Source organism: Protopterus annectens, chromosome 14.part0 (genome assembly GCF_019279795.1).
Source record: "Protopterus annectens isolate FY-2018-M chromosome 14.part0, PAN1.0, whole genome shotgun sequence".
Classification (NCBI taxonomy): Eukaryota; Metazoa; Chordata; order Ceratodontiformes; family Protopteridae; genus Protopterus; species Protopterus annectens.
This window is the reverse complement of record NC_056748.1, coordinates 634,375,324-634,393,081: the sequence shown is the minus strand read 5'-3', so window position 1 is coordinate 634,393,081 and position 17,758 is coordinate 634,375,324. Positions and strand designations below refer to the sequence as shown.

At 34.6% G+C, this 17,758-nt stretch overlaps 1 protein-coding gene across 1 annotated transcript in view; it reads right to left on the bottom strand.

The window, feature by feature from the left end:
• The window catches only part of CTNNA3 (catenin alpha 3), a 2,496,777-nt gene that overhangs the window by 1,762,952 nt on the left and 716,067 nt on the right, over positions 1-17,758 (bottom strand). The window contains exon 5 of the mRNA XM_044055603.1: positions 6,842-6,993. Within this exon, the coding sequence (XP_043911538.1) occupies positions 6,842-6,993 (152 nt within the window). The remainder of the gene's footprint in view (positions 1-6,841; positions 6,994-17,758) is intronic.

The following is a 17,758-nucleotide window of genomic DNA, read 5'->3' as shown; positions in this document are numbered from 1 at the left end:
TCACATGCAGTGGTACTGCTGTGGTATGTATTGTACCATTCTCACACGCAGTGGTACTGCTATGGTATGTATTGTACCATTCTCACACGCAGTGGTACTGCTATGGTATGTATTGTACCATTCTCACATGCAGTGGTACTGCTATGGTATGTATTGTACCATTCCCACATGCAGTAGTACTGCTATGGTATGTATTGTACCATTCTCACATGCAGTGGTACTGCTATGGTATGTATTTTACCATTCTCACATGCAGTGGTACTGCTATGGTATGTATTTTACCATTCTCACATGCAGTGGTACTGCTATGGTATGTATTGTACCATTCTCACATGCAGTGGTACTGCTATGGTATGTATTGCACCATTCTCACATGCAGTGGTACTGCTATGGTATGTATTGTACCATTCTCACATGCAGTGGTACTGCTATGGTATGTATTGTACCATTCTCACATGCAGTGGTACTGCTATGGTATGTATTGTACCATTCTCACATGCAGTGGTACTGCTATGGTATGCACTGTACCATTCTCACATGCAGTGGTACTGCTATGGTATGCATTGTACCATTCTCACATGCAGTAGTACTGCTATGGTATGTATTGTACCATTCTCACATGCAGTGGTACTGCTATGGTATGTATTGTACCATTCCCACATGCAGTGGTACTGCTATGGTATGTATTGTACCATTCTCACATGCAGTGGTACTGCTATGGTATGTATTGTACCATTCTCACATGCAGTGGTACTGCTATGGTATGTATTGTACCATTCACACATGCAGTGGTACTGCTATGGTATGTATTGTACCATTCTCACATGCAGTGGTACTGCTATGGTATGTATTGTACCATTCTCACATGCAGTGGTACTGCTATGGTATGTATTGTACCATTCTCACATGCAGTGGTACTGCTATGGTATGTATTGTACCATTCTCACATGCAGTGGTACTGCTATGGTATGTATTGTACCATTCTCACATGCAGTGGTACTGCTATGGTATGTATTGTACCATTCTCACATGCAGTGGTACTGCTATGGTATGTATTGTACCATTCTCACATGCAGCGGTACTGCTATGGTATGTATTGTACCATTCCCACATGCAGTGGCTTGCACTGGTTGTATCTGTTCTTTATTAGAAGGATACAATATGCAGTTCTAGTCTTTTTTGGATAATATGTCCATGCTTCATATATCTCAGAATAAAAACATCCTTTATTAAGGGACCTTACAAAGTTTGGTATTCTTCTAAATGTAAACAATACAATACATGTAAGTGTGACCATCATCAATGCTGACCTCTACACTAACAGAGTAAACAAGTCATTCAGAATCTGTTTCTGTTCATGTGATGATATTAAAGACATATATAGCACACAGTTAAGGAAACAACAGCTTGGCTTTGTTTTATTGTAACATGAAGTGTTTCATAATTTTGACTATCACAATTAATTTTAGATTTATAATGTTTTAATTAAGGCAGGTAAACACCTTCACATGCTTCCCACCTTCAGTTATTAAATATATAGTAGTCATCTGTCATCATCACATTATCCTGACTTTTGTCCTGAGATTCAGTGATAATGCAAATATGAACATAACCTATCAGTAAAATAACATAGAATTTACTAAACTTCTCTTTGCTGCAGCTGATAGTAATTTTTATTAGCAAACCATAAACTTACTTTGAGGGTATTATATCATAAAGGCTTATGTCTATTAAGTTATCACTGTTACCCTAGCAGATGGCATATTATTGACTGTAATCTCAAGACTGAAGTATGATCCACAGAGCAAAGGAAGATAATGCATAATCAGTTCATAAGAAAAAATACAATTATAAATCCTGGCCTTTATTCAGTGACTGGATTGTTTTTAGTTGTAAATTTTTATTGTTACGTTGTTTCCATCTTGGATAATTGGACAAGACAAATAGCTAAGCAATATTGTATTACACTTACTTTGTTCAAGCTGATTATACAACATAATCTCAAAATAAACTAGCCAAATCAGGTCTTCATTAGTTTATGCTTTCTGATGCCATATTTATGTCATGGAGGGAAAATGCAAGCATGTGTGTAACTAATAACCTCACTCACAAATAATGCATGTTTTGTACTAGCAAACAGAATAATTTGTCAAATATCTCACTCTCCATTTTTCAAGCATTGTATCCTAGTGTCCTTACTGAATGCATAATTCATACATTTTATTCAAGAATTTTGTGATTACAAAATATATCTATCAGGGTGGTGTGCGCAATCACCTTTTAGTGGCTTTACAATATTGTAACTTTGTAGAAAATCACATTTATTCTGTGTTCCTCTGAAGTCTCACAGGCTAGTGATGCTATCTGCACCCATCTGGCAACTGTATTATTCTTTGCTGCTCTACATTTAATCAGTTAGCTCTGTTGCTTACTGTGATTAATGTTGCTATAATGTCCACATTTCTACAAGCTCAGAATAACATACTCTTTACAGATGGGCATTAGCAAGTTTGGATATCTTCAAATGAAAACACTAGAATTCCAAGTACATGACTGATTCCTATGAATGCTTTGCAGGTCAAGTTTGTATTTATTTGTTTGTTTGTTTGTTTATTTATTTTTTTTTTGTAGTAATTAAAGATGTACTTTGAAAACTGCATGGATGTGGCATGAGCTAGCCAGAGGAAGATGACTATTTGAATTTGAAGCTCTGGCTGCTGTTCCAATCAATTTATATGAACATTGACGAAAATACCAACTGATAAAAGCATGATTCTCAGGGCTTTTACTGTCTTTCTTACAAATTCTGAAGTGTTGTATAGGTCTGGAGGCGTATTAATGAAATTCAAAGGAATCCAATTTTCATCTATTCAGGAAGTAAAACTGTCCAGCCTTGCATTTATTTTGAGCTTCATTCCTACATAAATACTGCAACAGTGTTTTGACAATTGTATGGGTAAGTTCTCTCCACATATTCAAATAAAACTGGATTAGAAATGTCCATGTTTCAATGTTGGAGTACTACTTACTTGATTGTGTTTTTTTTTTTTGCTAACACATTTTAACAAGTCCTAGAATAGCTTCTTTAGAAATGTTTGAGACATAAGCTAAAATGGCAGAAGCAACCATTTCAGAAAAGTTGTATGAGTCAGTAGGAACCAGCTAACAAAAGTTGATCTTTGTCACCTGGTATATGATTATGTAAGTTATTACTTGGTTAAAATCTCCATTCTAGCTTACAGATTTAAAAATGAGAAAGATTCATTTTAGGCCTAAAATGTAGGTATTGTACATTTTTAGTCATGCCTAACAGTGCTTAGACAGCTAATTAACCATTTCTAGATTTGTCTACTACAGCAACTTATCACCTTAGGAAATCTGTATCATAGCAAAGTTCATTCACCAGTCATTCTACACAACAGAAAGGCAACCAGTAAGAGAGGAGGAAGTGCCAGAGGAAAGGCACCTGACATTTATATAACATTACAAAACATGTTCATGCATTCATTGACAAGTCATTTTCATGAAGCTTTTCAGTAAGAAAAGGAACCTTGATCTTTATATAGTCTTAATAACTGCAATGTATAAACCTAAATAAATAAAACCACACACCAGAATTCTTTATCCATACTAATACAAAACTGTATGCAAAGATATTGACCAGTAGACTAATACCCATTATCTCTTGACACAGTACAGCGATATTGGATAGTTTTTGTGAAGCGCAAATCAAATATTATCCATTCACACCTTTTGGAAAGCTATTCAGAAATCTGTACTGATACTGTATTTATATTCTATCTATCTTGCATTTTTAAATGATTTTGATGAAAAGCGTGATGGATTCAAATGACCACTTCAGAGAAAACTGTGTTTTCACTTAGTTATATAAATGGTATGCTATATTAGTATAATGAAATGTTGGTGTCTGACCAGGCTAAAAGACACAGTTCTGCCCCTCAGTTTTGATTTTTGCTTTTAACTGAAACAATAGACAGCAGAGGTAAGGGCTATTAAAGTATAAGATAACAGGAGTATGAAAGTTGTCCCCAAACAATAAAACTATTTGTTAATAACTTTCTTACCCTCATCTCAATGCAAACTGGATTTATAACCAAAATAGAAAATATTTTACAAGAAATGGCCAAAGTGTCAGATCTAAAAAGCAATTTCACTAAAACTGAGAAGATTCCTATAAATAATACAGGTAAAGTACTATAAAGAGTTAAGGGTCTGATCACCTCAGCCTGGTATAAGTGTCATGCAAAGTAATTATCTTCTAAGTTAAACAACTGAAATGAACTTTATTATACTCTGAAGTATGCTATTCATTAGACTGATAAAAAGGGCCATCCAAACCCAATCATAGTGAGACAGACACTGACTATGATCCAGACCACCTGAGTTCAAATAATGGAATAAGTGCTGAGACAGCAAGGCAGAGGAGTATGGGAATGAGTAGCTTATGAGATCTCAATATCCTGGGTGGGGGAGGGGTGCTGATGCTTGTCAGATCAACCTGCTCCAGTGTAAATGAAATCCATTGCATTAGCAGTGCTTGCATGACTAGGATACTTGGGTTTAGTGATACCAATGCAGTGATATAAGCCCTTCAAGGTGTTTGTGTAGAAGATTTCACACAACAAAGAAAGGCTCAGGATTTTCCTGTGGTGATGCAGGAGCACATGCCAGGTGCCATGGGCCACCATGGGTGTGGCTAGGTCAACACACACACATATATGCATTCATTGCTGAGCATTCAGTTTTCTTTACACCATCCACCTGGTCTTGCCCACTTGCACCCCCCTCCTTCACCCAATAGCCCCATTCATTCCTCTTCTGGCAATGATAGTCAGACACTCATCAACTTGAAAGTGTGAAACAGGCCTATGGGCAACTTACCCTCCCTAGTTGAAGGGTATAATCAGCATATTCATTATCTAGAGAAATGAGAGCCTGGCAGTAGGAAGTGGGACAGACTTCTTAACCTGGCGTACTTCCCTTGGAGTTCTTAGTCCCCAAGGTGGCCCACTAGAACTCTACCACTGCTGATAATCATAGAGAGCACAAGTGCCTATACAAGCACAAGTATGCTAATCCTTGGCCCCTTTGGCCCCTGGGCACTGCATGCTCTGAAGGCTTCAGCTTTCTGGGACTTCATGTTTGTCATCATAGCAGTAAGCCACAAAATTTCATTCCCACCAGAATGGTTACGCTAAAAAGGCCACTCACTCCCATCTCTGCACCCCACTCAATCCATCACCTATGCCACTAATCAAAAATGAGTCATCTGGGTCACAGTCAGAGCTTCGTGCCTATACACCACAGGAACAAAGTCAAGATGAACACTCTAAAGGAAATATTTCCTGATCTTTTTGAGTGATGTTTATTGAAGAAAGTGACTTTACCAGAAGGTGCTCTTTGTGCAAAGAAATCAGTGAATTATGTGTGTACTCAGGCTATAAACCATACTGATGAATATTATATTGATTAATGTACCTATTAATGTACCTAAGACAAATATTTATACTTATTTGTATATGCAACATTCTTTATTCATCTCCTTTAAGGTGTGTTATTGTTTTATGTGTGCATAAAACTTACAGGTGTATATAGTTTCTTTTCTGCTCTTGGATTAAGTGCTATTTCTTACATACTCACTGCTGGAATAGTGTTGCCTCTGAAGTGAAAAATGTTTATTTTATTAAGTCTGACCTTGTATAAAATTATTTATTATTTATTTATTAGCATTTGTTTATCGAGAAAGTCTGATTAGGACAGAGTCTATATTCAATGGAGGCCCAGGGAGAAATGCCTCAGAAGCATGCCTTTGGAATGTGGGAGGAAACCCACTTGAAAGCAGGGAGGACAAACAGACTACACACAGAAAGCATCTCGGCTGAGAATTGAACCGTGAGGTGACAACGTTAACCACTGTGCCATCCAAAATGAATTTACATGGCATGTACATTTAAATTTCAAAGATCCCTGGTCATTCTTTATATTTACCTATTTGCCTCCTTCTTCTACATTTTTATCAGACATCTAACATTATTTGAACATAATTGTATAATCCCACTGATGTGTTATCACTGCAACCTTATACTTCACTGTTTGCTTACATGACTGCAAATGCAGTTATTTCATACTTCAAGCATTTGTCTGCTCTCAAAGAAATCCATTGATCAGAACTTCTTGATGTCACTACTTGTCCATAATCAGTGTGGCTTTGTTTTACACTGCGAGCACAGCAATACCAGTTCGATGCTTCTATACCTTTCGGTATCCAATAGGTATAGCATTTTTTATTGAAATACTCTTACCTATATTTTAATTTTAATCTTAATACATATGTATTATAACTACCCATATGCATTACTTTACTCAAGTAGTTTGCCAGCAAATGGATTACTTCGGTTAATTAAGATTTCTGAACTCATTTATATCACAGATGATGTTTTATTTTAATAAGTTGAAATGTTTTCTTTATCTCTGCTTCCTTATAAATGAATTCAGATGACAGCAATCACATTAACACTACATCTGGGTGACTTTATTTTGACAATAATTATTCCTTAACTGATGCAAATTACCACTGAAATGTTTATTTGATCTGCACTTCAAAAGAATGAACATGAAATATATAATCAAGGTTTTCATTTTTTCAGAGGAAAAATAAACACAGACTAACATTTGCTTTGGGATCCTTAAAAATATGTAGTATTATGCAGAAACAATGCCCTATAGCAATAAATAATTCTATATAATAAGCAGAGATTCAGTTCTGTGATATAATGACATGCATTATATGTTACAGTTAGACACAACATTCCATACTCACTCTGATCAACAAAACAGAGGACCTAATGTCATGGATGGCATCATAAACCTTCTTTGATGCTTCAACAAATGCACTGTTATCAGTCTGACCCACTATATTCATGGTGAAGAATCCCACTGTAGTCTTCACTTGAGACAAAAATTCAGGGATTGCTGAAATTAAAATTAAAGTTGAATTAAAGAAATTGCTGCTTTTGGTATTGTTCATGCATAACATAAATGACATCTGCTACAAGTGTTAAGTAGGATATTTGCATAACACAACAATGTGATATAACAGTAAACTGAAAGACCATTGTTAAAATAAGAGAAAATAAATGTGCAAATGTTTATTCACTAATAAGGTATTTGCTAAGCATAGTATACACTATTTATTCTGAAAAAGTAACAGGATTTTGCACATAAAATATGACAAAATAAGCATGGTTAAAGAATAGAACTGGTTGCATAAGAAAGAAGTAGTATATGAAAATTGGTATCAGGGACAACATTAAGAGAACTTTATTGTGCTGAGTGGTGGTATACTGACCTTGTTAGAAACCTGCTGCACTAAATAGCTTTTGTTTGTGTATATAATAATGCAATTTGGTACCCACTTTGGGTTTTCCCTCTCTCCTATAACAAAAAGAAAAATGTTGTATTGGTCCCTGAGATGGCAAACAGTGTTATTGTGGTTACTGTAATATTGTTTACCAAAACTATGTGTGCTTGTCTGACTCTGATAATATTTAGAGTAGGGATCACATGCTGAGTTGTTTATTTTAAACCAACCAGCTTGCACAATAACACATCATTGTTTGCTTATAACCTGTTATGCTAATTGAATATTACTGCCACCTGCTCTTGCTTCATCTGGTTTGGATAAGGTAGAATATGAATGACTTGTGGTTGGCTGTTACTGACTTTTTGCCTAGTAGTTGTGACTTCTTCTTTTGATTACATGAGAATCAGTTCCACCCTGCCAGCCTGAAAGGGATGCTGTTTATCATGAATTTTACTTTGTCTGTTTCCCTGCTGGAGATTGTTACTTTTCACCTTCGTAGTGTGTTTGCCTAGTATATGTGGAGCTTAATTTCATGGCTTGAGATAATATTAACTAAACTTTTTGGAGGCCTGCAGAACTAAGGACCTGCTGCTCTAAATGCAGTGGCATGAATTTAGTTTTAATTAATAGTATCACAACTGTTAATTTCATAATTTTAGCTTGGAATACTTAGTTGTGACTATTTAGGGCAGAGTGGTCCTGTTTTTCTAAGGTCCTTAAGGTCAAGAATGAAGTCTGTGAGCTGATTCATTCACTTAAGCACATGACATTAGAGGATTCCTGCTATTTAACCTTTATCAGTTCTCCATGTTAGGTAGTCACTAATATGTGGCTATGTATCGGTTTCTCCAAGCATGAGTTCACAGTTTGCACTGCTCCGTTTTGATGCCAACATACCCTCTTTTGAACTTCTGAGGCAGTGTGCAACTCCTTCTAGCTTGCTCACAAACACTGACTTTTATATGTACTGATATTACGTGTGAAAGTTGTAAATGTGTATGTGTTCGTTTTTGAGTTTAATGTTTCACACACTACCCATGTCAATAACCAGTTTAATATGAAATCAGTTTACTTCCAATAACAAAATCTTGCAGCCTTTTTAACAAATTAATACCTAATCACCAATACTTAATTTAAGCAAACTTGTGCCACACACCATTCACACTAACACATTTTCATCTTCACCTTCATCTTCACTGCAATTAAACTTAGTATCCTTTGTTGCATTCCTACTACCTTTGTGATTTTAAAGGCTATAGTCACATATAGCAATGCATTACTATTGGCTGACTCTACAGTTAAGCACATGGATGCTGCACTCACCAAGCTGTGTAAGGATAGGGTCACAGACTCTTGAATTACCACATTTTAGGGTGCGACCAGAGCCTTATGTCTCTTCACTTCATGTAGGAATATACTGTTGTCATTACACATTTTGTGGTGAATGACATTAGAGACTCTGCCCTGTGGGATATAGTGCAATGTGGCTGGGGAAGGTAATGCATATGTCTTGAGCAATGACTTGCTTTCACAGATAATGATGTCATAATTTCACACCAAAATAACTGATTTCTTCAACTGGTTTATTAATTTGAATAATTCCCAGTAGATAAAATGCGTGTCAGAATGGGTGCTGATGACTTGACAGGCCATCATGATTCGCAAGGAATGCACTAGGCTGGACAATAATTTCCTATAATTCTGATTCACAGTAAATATAAAAGTCAGGGAAAAAAAGTTTAACAAGTGAAGCAAATTTCTGTCTTACCTGTTCAATACAACTAACTTATTCACATTTAAAACTAGAAGGAATGTCACATAACAAAATAGCAAAACAAAAAGCAGGATATCTAGATAAAGAAATACATAAATAAATAAATAAACCAAATAAATACATACAATTATAAAAGAATGCTTAAAATAATATTTTCTTCAATTCTGTAGGATATAATCAGAAAGAGAAAAAAGTAAGGTCATGTAATAATATGGAGTCTTCTGCTTTGGTGGTATAGACGGAAAAACCTGACTATGACCTAGATGACCTGTATTTAATTACTGGCTTAGCTGACTGAGGGAGCAGCAAAGAGTGATGGAGGAGGATAATCCTATGGATGCCTTTGGTGATAACTCCTGGTGGATCCTGGGGATATTTCTGTTAGATGGTGTGTCCAAAGGGAGAAGAGGGTGGGGACGTGGCTAATCTGCTTACTGATTTATTTATTTATTTGCAGTTTGTTAACTGGAAAAGTCCATTGGGCTGAGAAGAACCCTTTTTCAATGGTGGCTTGTGGGGAAAAGCTCCATGTACGTATATTCAAACAAAAAAATCAACAAGAATTACAACAGAATTTATCCAGAATTATTACAATAGTAAAACAAAATCAGCAGGAGTTAATACAATGTATTGTGCAATACAAATTATACACAGCTTTGAGAATTAATGAAGACATATTGGTGTAGTGGTGGAAGTAGCAAAAGGATCTGTATAGTATGCCATGGTGATAGATTCAGGAACAATATGAAGTAATGGGCATTCGGAAGTTATGTGGAATGCCATAGACTGTGCTATCAAGGTGAGAAAGTCATTAGCAGTTGTAAGAGAGAGATGTAGGAATAGAATATGGCTGGTGACAGTTAACGTTTTGAGAGAGAAATATTAACAGAATTTGGAGTAGATGAGAGAGGGTTAGGAGGGGTGAGAGCAGGAGCATTCCCAAGTAGAAAACAGGTAGGAGTGGAGTAGAGTCTTAAAAGTGGAGTGGTTTTGGGTTGTTTGGATACATGGAGGAAGTGAGTTCTATTTTCGTGCTATTGCCCAGGGGTACGTAAAGGTTTGTGAACTTCAAGGAGATTCTGCTGCTGAAGTGGGACAATGGGACAAAATGCCTGACATGCCTCATTGCACAACTGCCCCAACACTATACTACAAGAACTGGAAGGAATTGTGGTATAAAGGGGTGGTTATAAAAGTCCCCCCCGGCAGATGTTCAGAGCCAGATCCCCAGAATCCCCTTAGGTTTTGTGCTGTTCCCAGCCCTATCAGATGAAGTCCAGACAGTAGGAGGTGACTAATAGACTCATAATGGACATGGGGCACTGGATAGAAAGCTGTAGGATAATGCAGGTGTGATAAAAAGCCCCCTCCCCCAAAAAGAAAATAATAAAATGTGTTCTGGCAGTACTTACAGTTTAGTCTACGGGCTGGTAAATGAGCTGCTTCCTGTCACCTTAGGTTGCCCAGTCAGTTTTATTTTGGTGGTAAAATGTCTGACTGGAGGGTAGAGTTGCAAATTAAACTTGGATGAGTTTATCTTGCGTTTTATTTATTTATTTATTGGCATTTGTTTACTGGGAAAGTCCACTGGGCCAAAAGATCCCATTTTCAGTGGAGCCCCAGGGAGAAAAGATCCGCAAGGTAGTTAGCACACCAGTACAAGTCATCCAAAACAGTTAGTAGATAATAAAGTATTATCAGAAGAAGAACAGTATTATACAGAAAAGAATAAGAAGAATTTGTATACAAAAAAACAATAAGAATCATATAAGCATATTGTATATGTAAGTTAAAACAGTTTGGAGTTATATAATTAATAAGTAGTCATATTACTGTACATTTAGAGATAATAGAGTGATAAAAGCATCATACAGAAATATTTACAAGGTACTCTAGGAGTGGCAGACAGCACAGTATTACAAGGCAATGTATAATTGATTTATCAATAGAGAGGCGTAGCAAGATGGTAGGGTGTAGATAAATAGTAAGGCTTGGAAAAATAGCTTGTGTGTATTTAACTTGTGATAGAGGAAGATTTGAATAGGTGCCAATGTAATTTAAGGAAAATATAATAGTTTGGGAATCAGGTTATGAATGGATGAAAATTGAGACACCTGCATTGGCAGTGGGTGGAAAGGTGTTGCCGAAGAGATTTTCTGAAGGAGGAGATATTACTAGAGATTCTGATGTCTATTGGAAGAGAATTCCATAGCTTGGCAATAGACTAGGAGTAAATCATGTTGCCAGCTGGGAATTTTGGTTTGTCAGCTTGCAGGAGAAGTTGATTTTCACATCTGAGTGGCCTGTTTGGTTGGTAGTGGGTTAAGACAGAGGAAAGGGCTGGGCAGTTTGAGGGTTTGTAAATTATTTTTTTGTGTTGTGATAAATTGCAGGTAAGTAAGTTAGTGTGGAAGTTCAAGCCAGCTAAGTGATTGTAGGGAGATGCAGTGATAGGAATAGTATTTTGCATTGCCTGCAAACTTGGCGACCTTGTTGTAACAGCACTCAAGCTTGTTTATTAGGGAGGACTGGATGTTGTTAAGGAGAGGAGTTCCATACAGTAGACAAGGTAGGAGGAAGGTTAAGGCAAAAGTCCATTTAGAAGAGCAGTTAAGAAAGTGTTTATGTCGATAGAGGATGCCAAGGTTTTTTTTTTTATCTTATTGTGGATATGGAGGTCAAATGTCAAGTTTTCATCTAGAATTACTCCTGGTAATTTAGTGTTGGAGGCAACCTCTATAGTAGTGTTATTTTGAGATTTGATGATGAAATCTGTTTTGTAAACTGATTGTTTTTTCTTACACGTAAATAGTAGCATTTTAGTTTTGTTGGGATTTAGGGTTCGCTGATTATTGGACAGCCACATTTCAGTAACAGTAAAGGCATTTTGGGTTATATGCAGGAGTTCTGTTGCTTTTCTGGCAGAGCAAATAATGGTTGAATCATCTGCATATTGTATGACAGAACCATTTGTAAGGATGGAATGAAAGTCATTTATAAAAATACTGAAAAGAAGGGGTCCTAAAATGGAGCCCTGGGGAACACCAGTGTAAGACTCAAGAAATGAAGATAAAGAGCTTAACCATCTAGTTGATTGTTGTCTGTTTTTTAGATAATTGTCAAACTAGTTTAGAGTGTAGGGGGGAGATACCAAGACTGGAGAGTTGGCTAGGGAGTAGGAGTTGGGTCTGTATCAAAACAAAGGAATAAGCTATGAACTACAGACTTTAAACAAAGGAATAAGGTACAGCCTGAAGACTTTAAACAAAGGAATATGTTAAAGCATACAGGCTTTAAACAAAGCAATAAGCTATAGCCTACATATTGTAAACATTGGAATAAGTTATAGCCTACAGACTTTAAACAAAGGAATAAGATTTTGCCTACAAATTGTAAACAATGGAATAAGTTATAGCTTACAGACTTTAAACAAAGGAGTAAGTTGTATCCTACAGACTGCAAACAATGCAATAAGTTATAGCCTACAGACATACATATGGGAGTCACATTCCCATGCATATGCAGTACATCAGTGCTTTAGAAAGGAAGCAATGGAGAAAGGAATATTTCAATTTTATTTTTCATAAAATAAATAAAGTTTGAAATCTAAGTCAAAAATCCACCACAAATCACAAAAATTAAACTCAACGCTGCTCCAACACAATAAAGGCTGTCCAGTAACCACAGTCACGTTGTCTTTGTATTCCAATTACGACCACAGAGTGAATAGAATTAAAGTGATGTTTATTTAACAGAAAAAAATAATAAATAAATAAATAAATAAAATAGGTAACAGACTTAGCGCTTTCATCTCATCACTGAGACTTCTTCAGAATCCTGTTACCATATAAACTAACTTGTTCTTTTATACCAAATAATTCTCACTCATTGTTCCACAGAAACTGACATCATTGATTATATGAAAACGAAATGAAGTTATATAAATGACTAGCCTTTGTTAATTTTCTTGACTGGGGCTGACTAAATACTTTAATACAAAGAATTAATTAAATAAACAAACCTCACAAAACCTAACTGTTTAACAAATTGTCACTTCTAAATACTAAAATATCACTATACAAAACTTTGTTGCATAAAAAATGTATATATATTTATGTGTATGTAAATCGATAGGAAGTCAACAATAAAACATATGCAAACATAAAATGCATGCATAAAAATGCTAATACAAATATAAGAAGTGCAAATTTAAAAAAAATGCAGGTATAAAAAATGCATGTATAAAAAAATGCAAGTATAAAAAAATACAGACGTAAAAAGTGCAGGCATGAGGAATTCAGGCATAAAAAATGCAGCCATAAAGAAACCAGACATAAGTACAAACATAAGAAATCCAGACATAAAAAACATTTTTCACAGATCCCCAAAGATCTTGGGTCCACTGTTGTCATAAATGCCACAAAATACTGCAGTGTTGAATATGTTGGACATAAGTAGTATAAATATTCAAAACACAACATAGAATAGAATAAAACATATATGTGAACATATATGTATATATATATATACATATAAATGTAAATATAAATATAAATAATGAAAAATATAAATTGATGTATATGTATAAAAATGTATGTAAATATATATAAAAAATATGTATATATAAATATAATGTAATATAGTATATATAAAATATATATAAAATGTACATAAATAAAACCTATTTTGTAAAAATGTGTGTAAAAAATATATGTATAATATATATATTCTGTATAATATATGTATTTAATTAAAATGTTAAGCATTAAATGTTAAAATATTGAATATTAAATATTGAATATTGGGTAATAAAAAAAATCAATAAAACTGAATGTTTGTTATGTTTGTTGAAATTGATTGAGTAAATATATAAATTAATTAAATTTCATCTACTGTGTCTCTTAGGGTCACCTGCTAATACTTTTAATGCCAGACTAATAGAAATATGGTCATTGAGTCTTTTGCTACCACAAGCATCTAACCTTACTTGCCATATCATTTCTTTGTATTCCAAATATATCTCCCAATCCCCTCCTCTTTCTGGGTAGGCAATTTCCTCCAATACCCAGAACTTAAAGTCAGCATGTGTGCAAGTCAGGGCATGTCTGTAAAGTGCATTGTTGTCATTGTGTTTGTTAATGCCTCTCATGTGCTCATATATTCTAGATCTGAGGTGGCGTTCTGTTTTCCCAATATAATAACAATCACAGGCTTTACAGAAAACGAAATATACCACCCCCCTTGAATAACAACTGTAATATTTCTTAGCTTTGAGTGTAATTTGCAAATTTGAAATTCTAACCTCTTTCAATCCAGCTATGTAACAACATTGTGCACATCTACCACAAGCAAAACTCCCTTGCTTTTTGGTACTACCACTTTTGTCCTTCTCTATAATATTCTTAATATTCCTATTTCTTCTGAAGCTGAATTTAATCTTGTTTTGAAAGACATCCATTCTCACTGCCATGTTTTTGAACATTTCCCATGTTTCATGTATACTTTTTTTCAACCAACCTATACCCTGGTGGTAAGTAAGGGTCAAATATGGTGTAACCCCCTCCTTAATTCTTTCCTGTGTATTCAAACTATTATTCCTACTGTCCACATTATTGACATTTTCATTGATATAATTGGTATTAAGTACTGTATTTGCATCAATATTAATGTCAATATTAAATACTGAATTTACTTCAAAAACTAGCGCACCATCCTTAACCAATAATGGAGTGCATTTGACAACTCTCCCTGTTGTTACATATTCCTTAATTGGGATAATAAAATCCATAGGATATCCTCTGTCCATAAACATTTTCTCTATATTATTAATTTCGTCCAAAAATTCTGTCTCATCTGAAATCATTCTAGCCATCATAATCATCTGTCCTTTTATAATATTCTTTTTAATTTGGTAAGGATGATCACTATCAAAGTGTAAATACGCATTAGAGTAGTGTTCCTTTCTAAAAATGTTTGATTTATAACACTTATTGTTGTAATCCTTACTCAAGTTTATATCCAAATAGTGAATTTCATTTCTCCCAACTTCATATGTGAATTGCAAAAATGAAGTTGTCTGATTAATGTAACTAATAAATTCATTCACCATATTATAAGATCCTGTCCATAGGAAAAAAATATTGTCTAAAAAACAAAAATATTGGCCAATATATTGACTATAAATAGAATTTAAAACATAGTTCTTCTCCCAAAACAACATTACTATATTGGCAAATGCTGGGGCACAGGCTGAACCCATGGCAACCCCATCCTTTTGGTGGTAATAATCACCCTCAAAGTGCATGTAATTATATTTTAAAACCAATTCCATGCTTTTTAAAACTAATCTAAATTCTTGAACTGTTAAAATATTCATTTCCTGTAACATGTCCTCAAACCATTCTAAACCTAAGACCTGGGGAATGACAGAAAACAAATCCTTCACATCAATAGTGATAAAAAGAGTTTCGTCGGTATAAATGCTTCTCCCAATTTTTTGCAAAAAATCCCAAGAATCTACTAAGATGTGATTGTATTTGTTGTAGAATTTTTTAACTTTTGTGTCAACGTAGATTGCTAAAGGCTGCGTTTTTGATCCTTGGGAAGCTACGATAGGCCTCAATAGGGGATCAGACCAGGATTTGTGGATTTTGGGTATACCGAAGATAGCAGGTATCACAGGTTTGGGAACTTTTAAAAAATTATATAATTTAGTATCTATCATACCTGTAAGTAAATTATTGTCTAAAATTAAATCAATTTTTCTATATGAAATATTAATTTCATTCCTGGTTACCAAACTGTAATGTTCCTCAGTATCCAAAATATCTTTCATCCTCTTAATGTAGTCCCATTTGTCCATTATCACCAGCCCTCCCCCCTTGTCAGGCTTCATAAAGTTTGAAATCTGTACAGTTCAGGGGTACAAGAGAGATACAGCAGAAATACAAGGATAATCAAGTACTGTATGTTTCTTTAGTTTTGTATAATGTACCTGATTCTCATTGTATTTTCTCTGTCCCATCTCTCTCATACCTCTGATCTGTCTGGATTTCAAAGTTATCTTTTTTTTCATTAAAAACTCAAGAAAAGTGGACAGATCCATATCATATATTAATAGAAGAAAGTCTGGGAGACTGGACTCTTTTTCTACTGAGATATGCTCAATATACAATGGACATGCTGGAAGGGTAGACCAATTAGATTGCATGTTTTACATGTAAATGACTTGTCATTGTATAATATTAATTAACTGGAACAAGAACATTTCATTATAGTAAAACAACTTTATATACAGACACTAGAAAAAACTGCAGATGATGGAATACTAAGTAAGGCATAGTACTTCAACAAAGGTTGTTATGCAATTTTTAGGCTCACATTATTATCTATTTCTCAAAAAGAAAATTGCTGTAAAACATACTTGTTCTATCATTTTTTTATTAAAGGTTCAAATAAACATAGGCATGAGGAGTATTCATTTTCTGGACACCCCATAAAATGCTAGTTTACGTCGAGGGGACTTTTGAGATTTGAATCTCCTTGTTTAACTCGTACAACATTTTAAAGTGGGTAGAGAGGATTTAAAGCTATAGCCTACAGACTTTATACAAAGGAATGTTATAGCCTTTACACTTTAAACAAAGTATTAAGTTACAGTCTACAGACTTTAAACAAAGGAATAAGCTATAGCCTACAGAATTTAAACAAAGGAGTGGGCTAAAGCCTATAGACTTTAAATAAAGGAATAAGCTATAGCCTGCAGACTGTAAACAAAGGAATACATTATAGGCTGCAGACTTTAAACAATGGAATAAGTTATAGCCTATAGACTTTAAATAAAGGAATAAGCTATAGCCAACAAAATTTAAATAAAGGAATAAGCTATAGCCTGTAGACTGTAAATAAAGGAATAAGTTATAGCCTGAAGACTGTAAACAAAGGATAAGCTATAGCCTGCAGACTGTAAACAAAGCAATAAGTTATAGCCTGCAGACTGTAAACAATAGAATAAGTTATAGCCTACAGACTTTAAATAAAGGAATAAGCTATAGCCTACAGAATTTAAACAAAGGAATAAGCTATAGCCTAACAACATACCTATGGGAGTTACATTCATATGCATATGCAGTACATAAGTGCTTTAGAAAGGAATATGTCTATTGCTTTTTATTTTCATAAAAATAAAGTTTGAAATCAGTACAGTTCAGAGGTAGAAGAGAGTTAGGACAGAAATACAAGGATAATGAAGTACTGCATGTTTCTTTGGTTTTGTATAATGTACCTGATTCTCATTGTATTTTCCCTGTCCCGTATCTGTCATACTTCTGAACAGTCTGGGTTTCAAAATTTTCTTTTTTTTTTCATTAAAAACTAAAGAAAACTGGAAAGATTCATATCATATATTAATAGAAGAAAGTCTGGGAGACTGGACTCTTTTTCTGCTGAGATATGCTCAATATACAATGGACATGCTGGAAGGGCAGACAAATAAGAGTGCATGTTTTATATGTAAATGACTTGTCATTGCATAATATTAATTAACTGTAACAAGAACATTTTATTATTGTAAAACAACATTATATCCAGTCACTAGACAA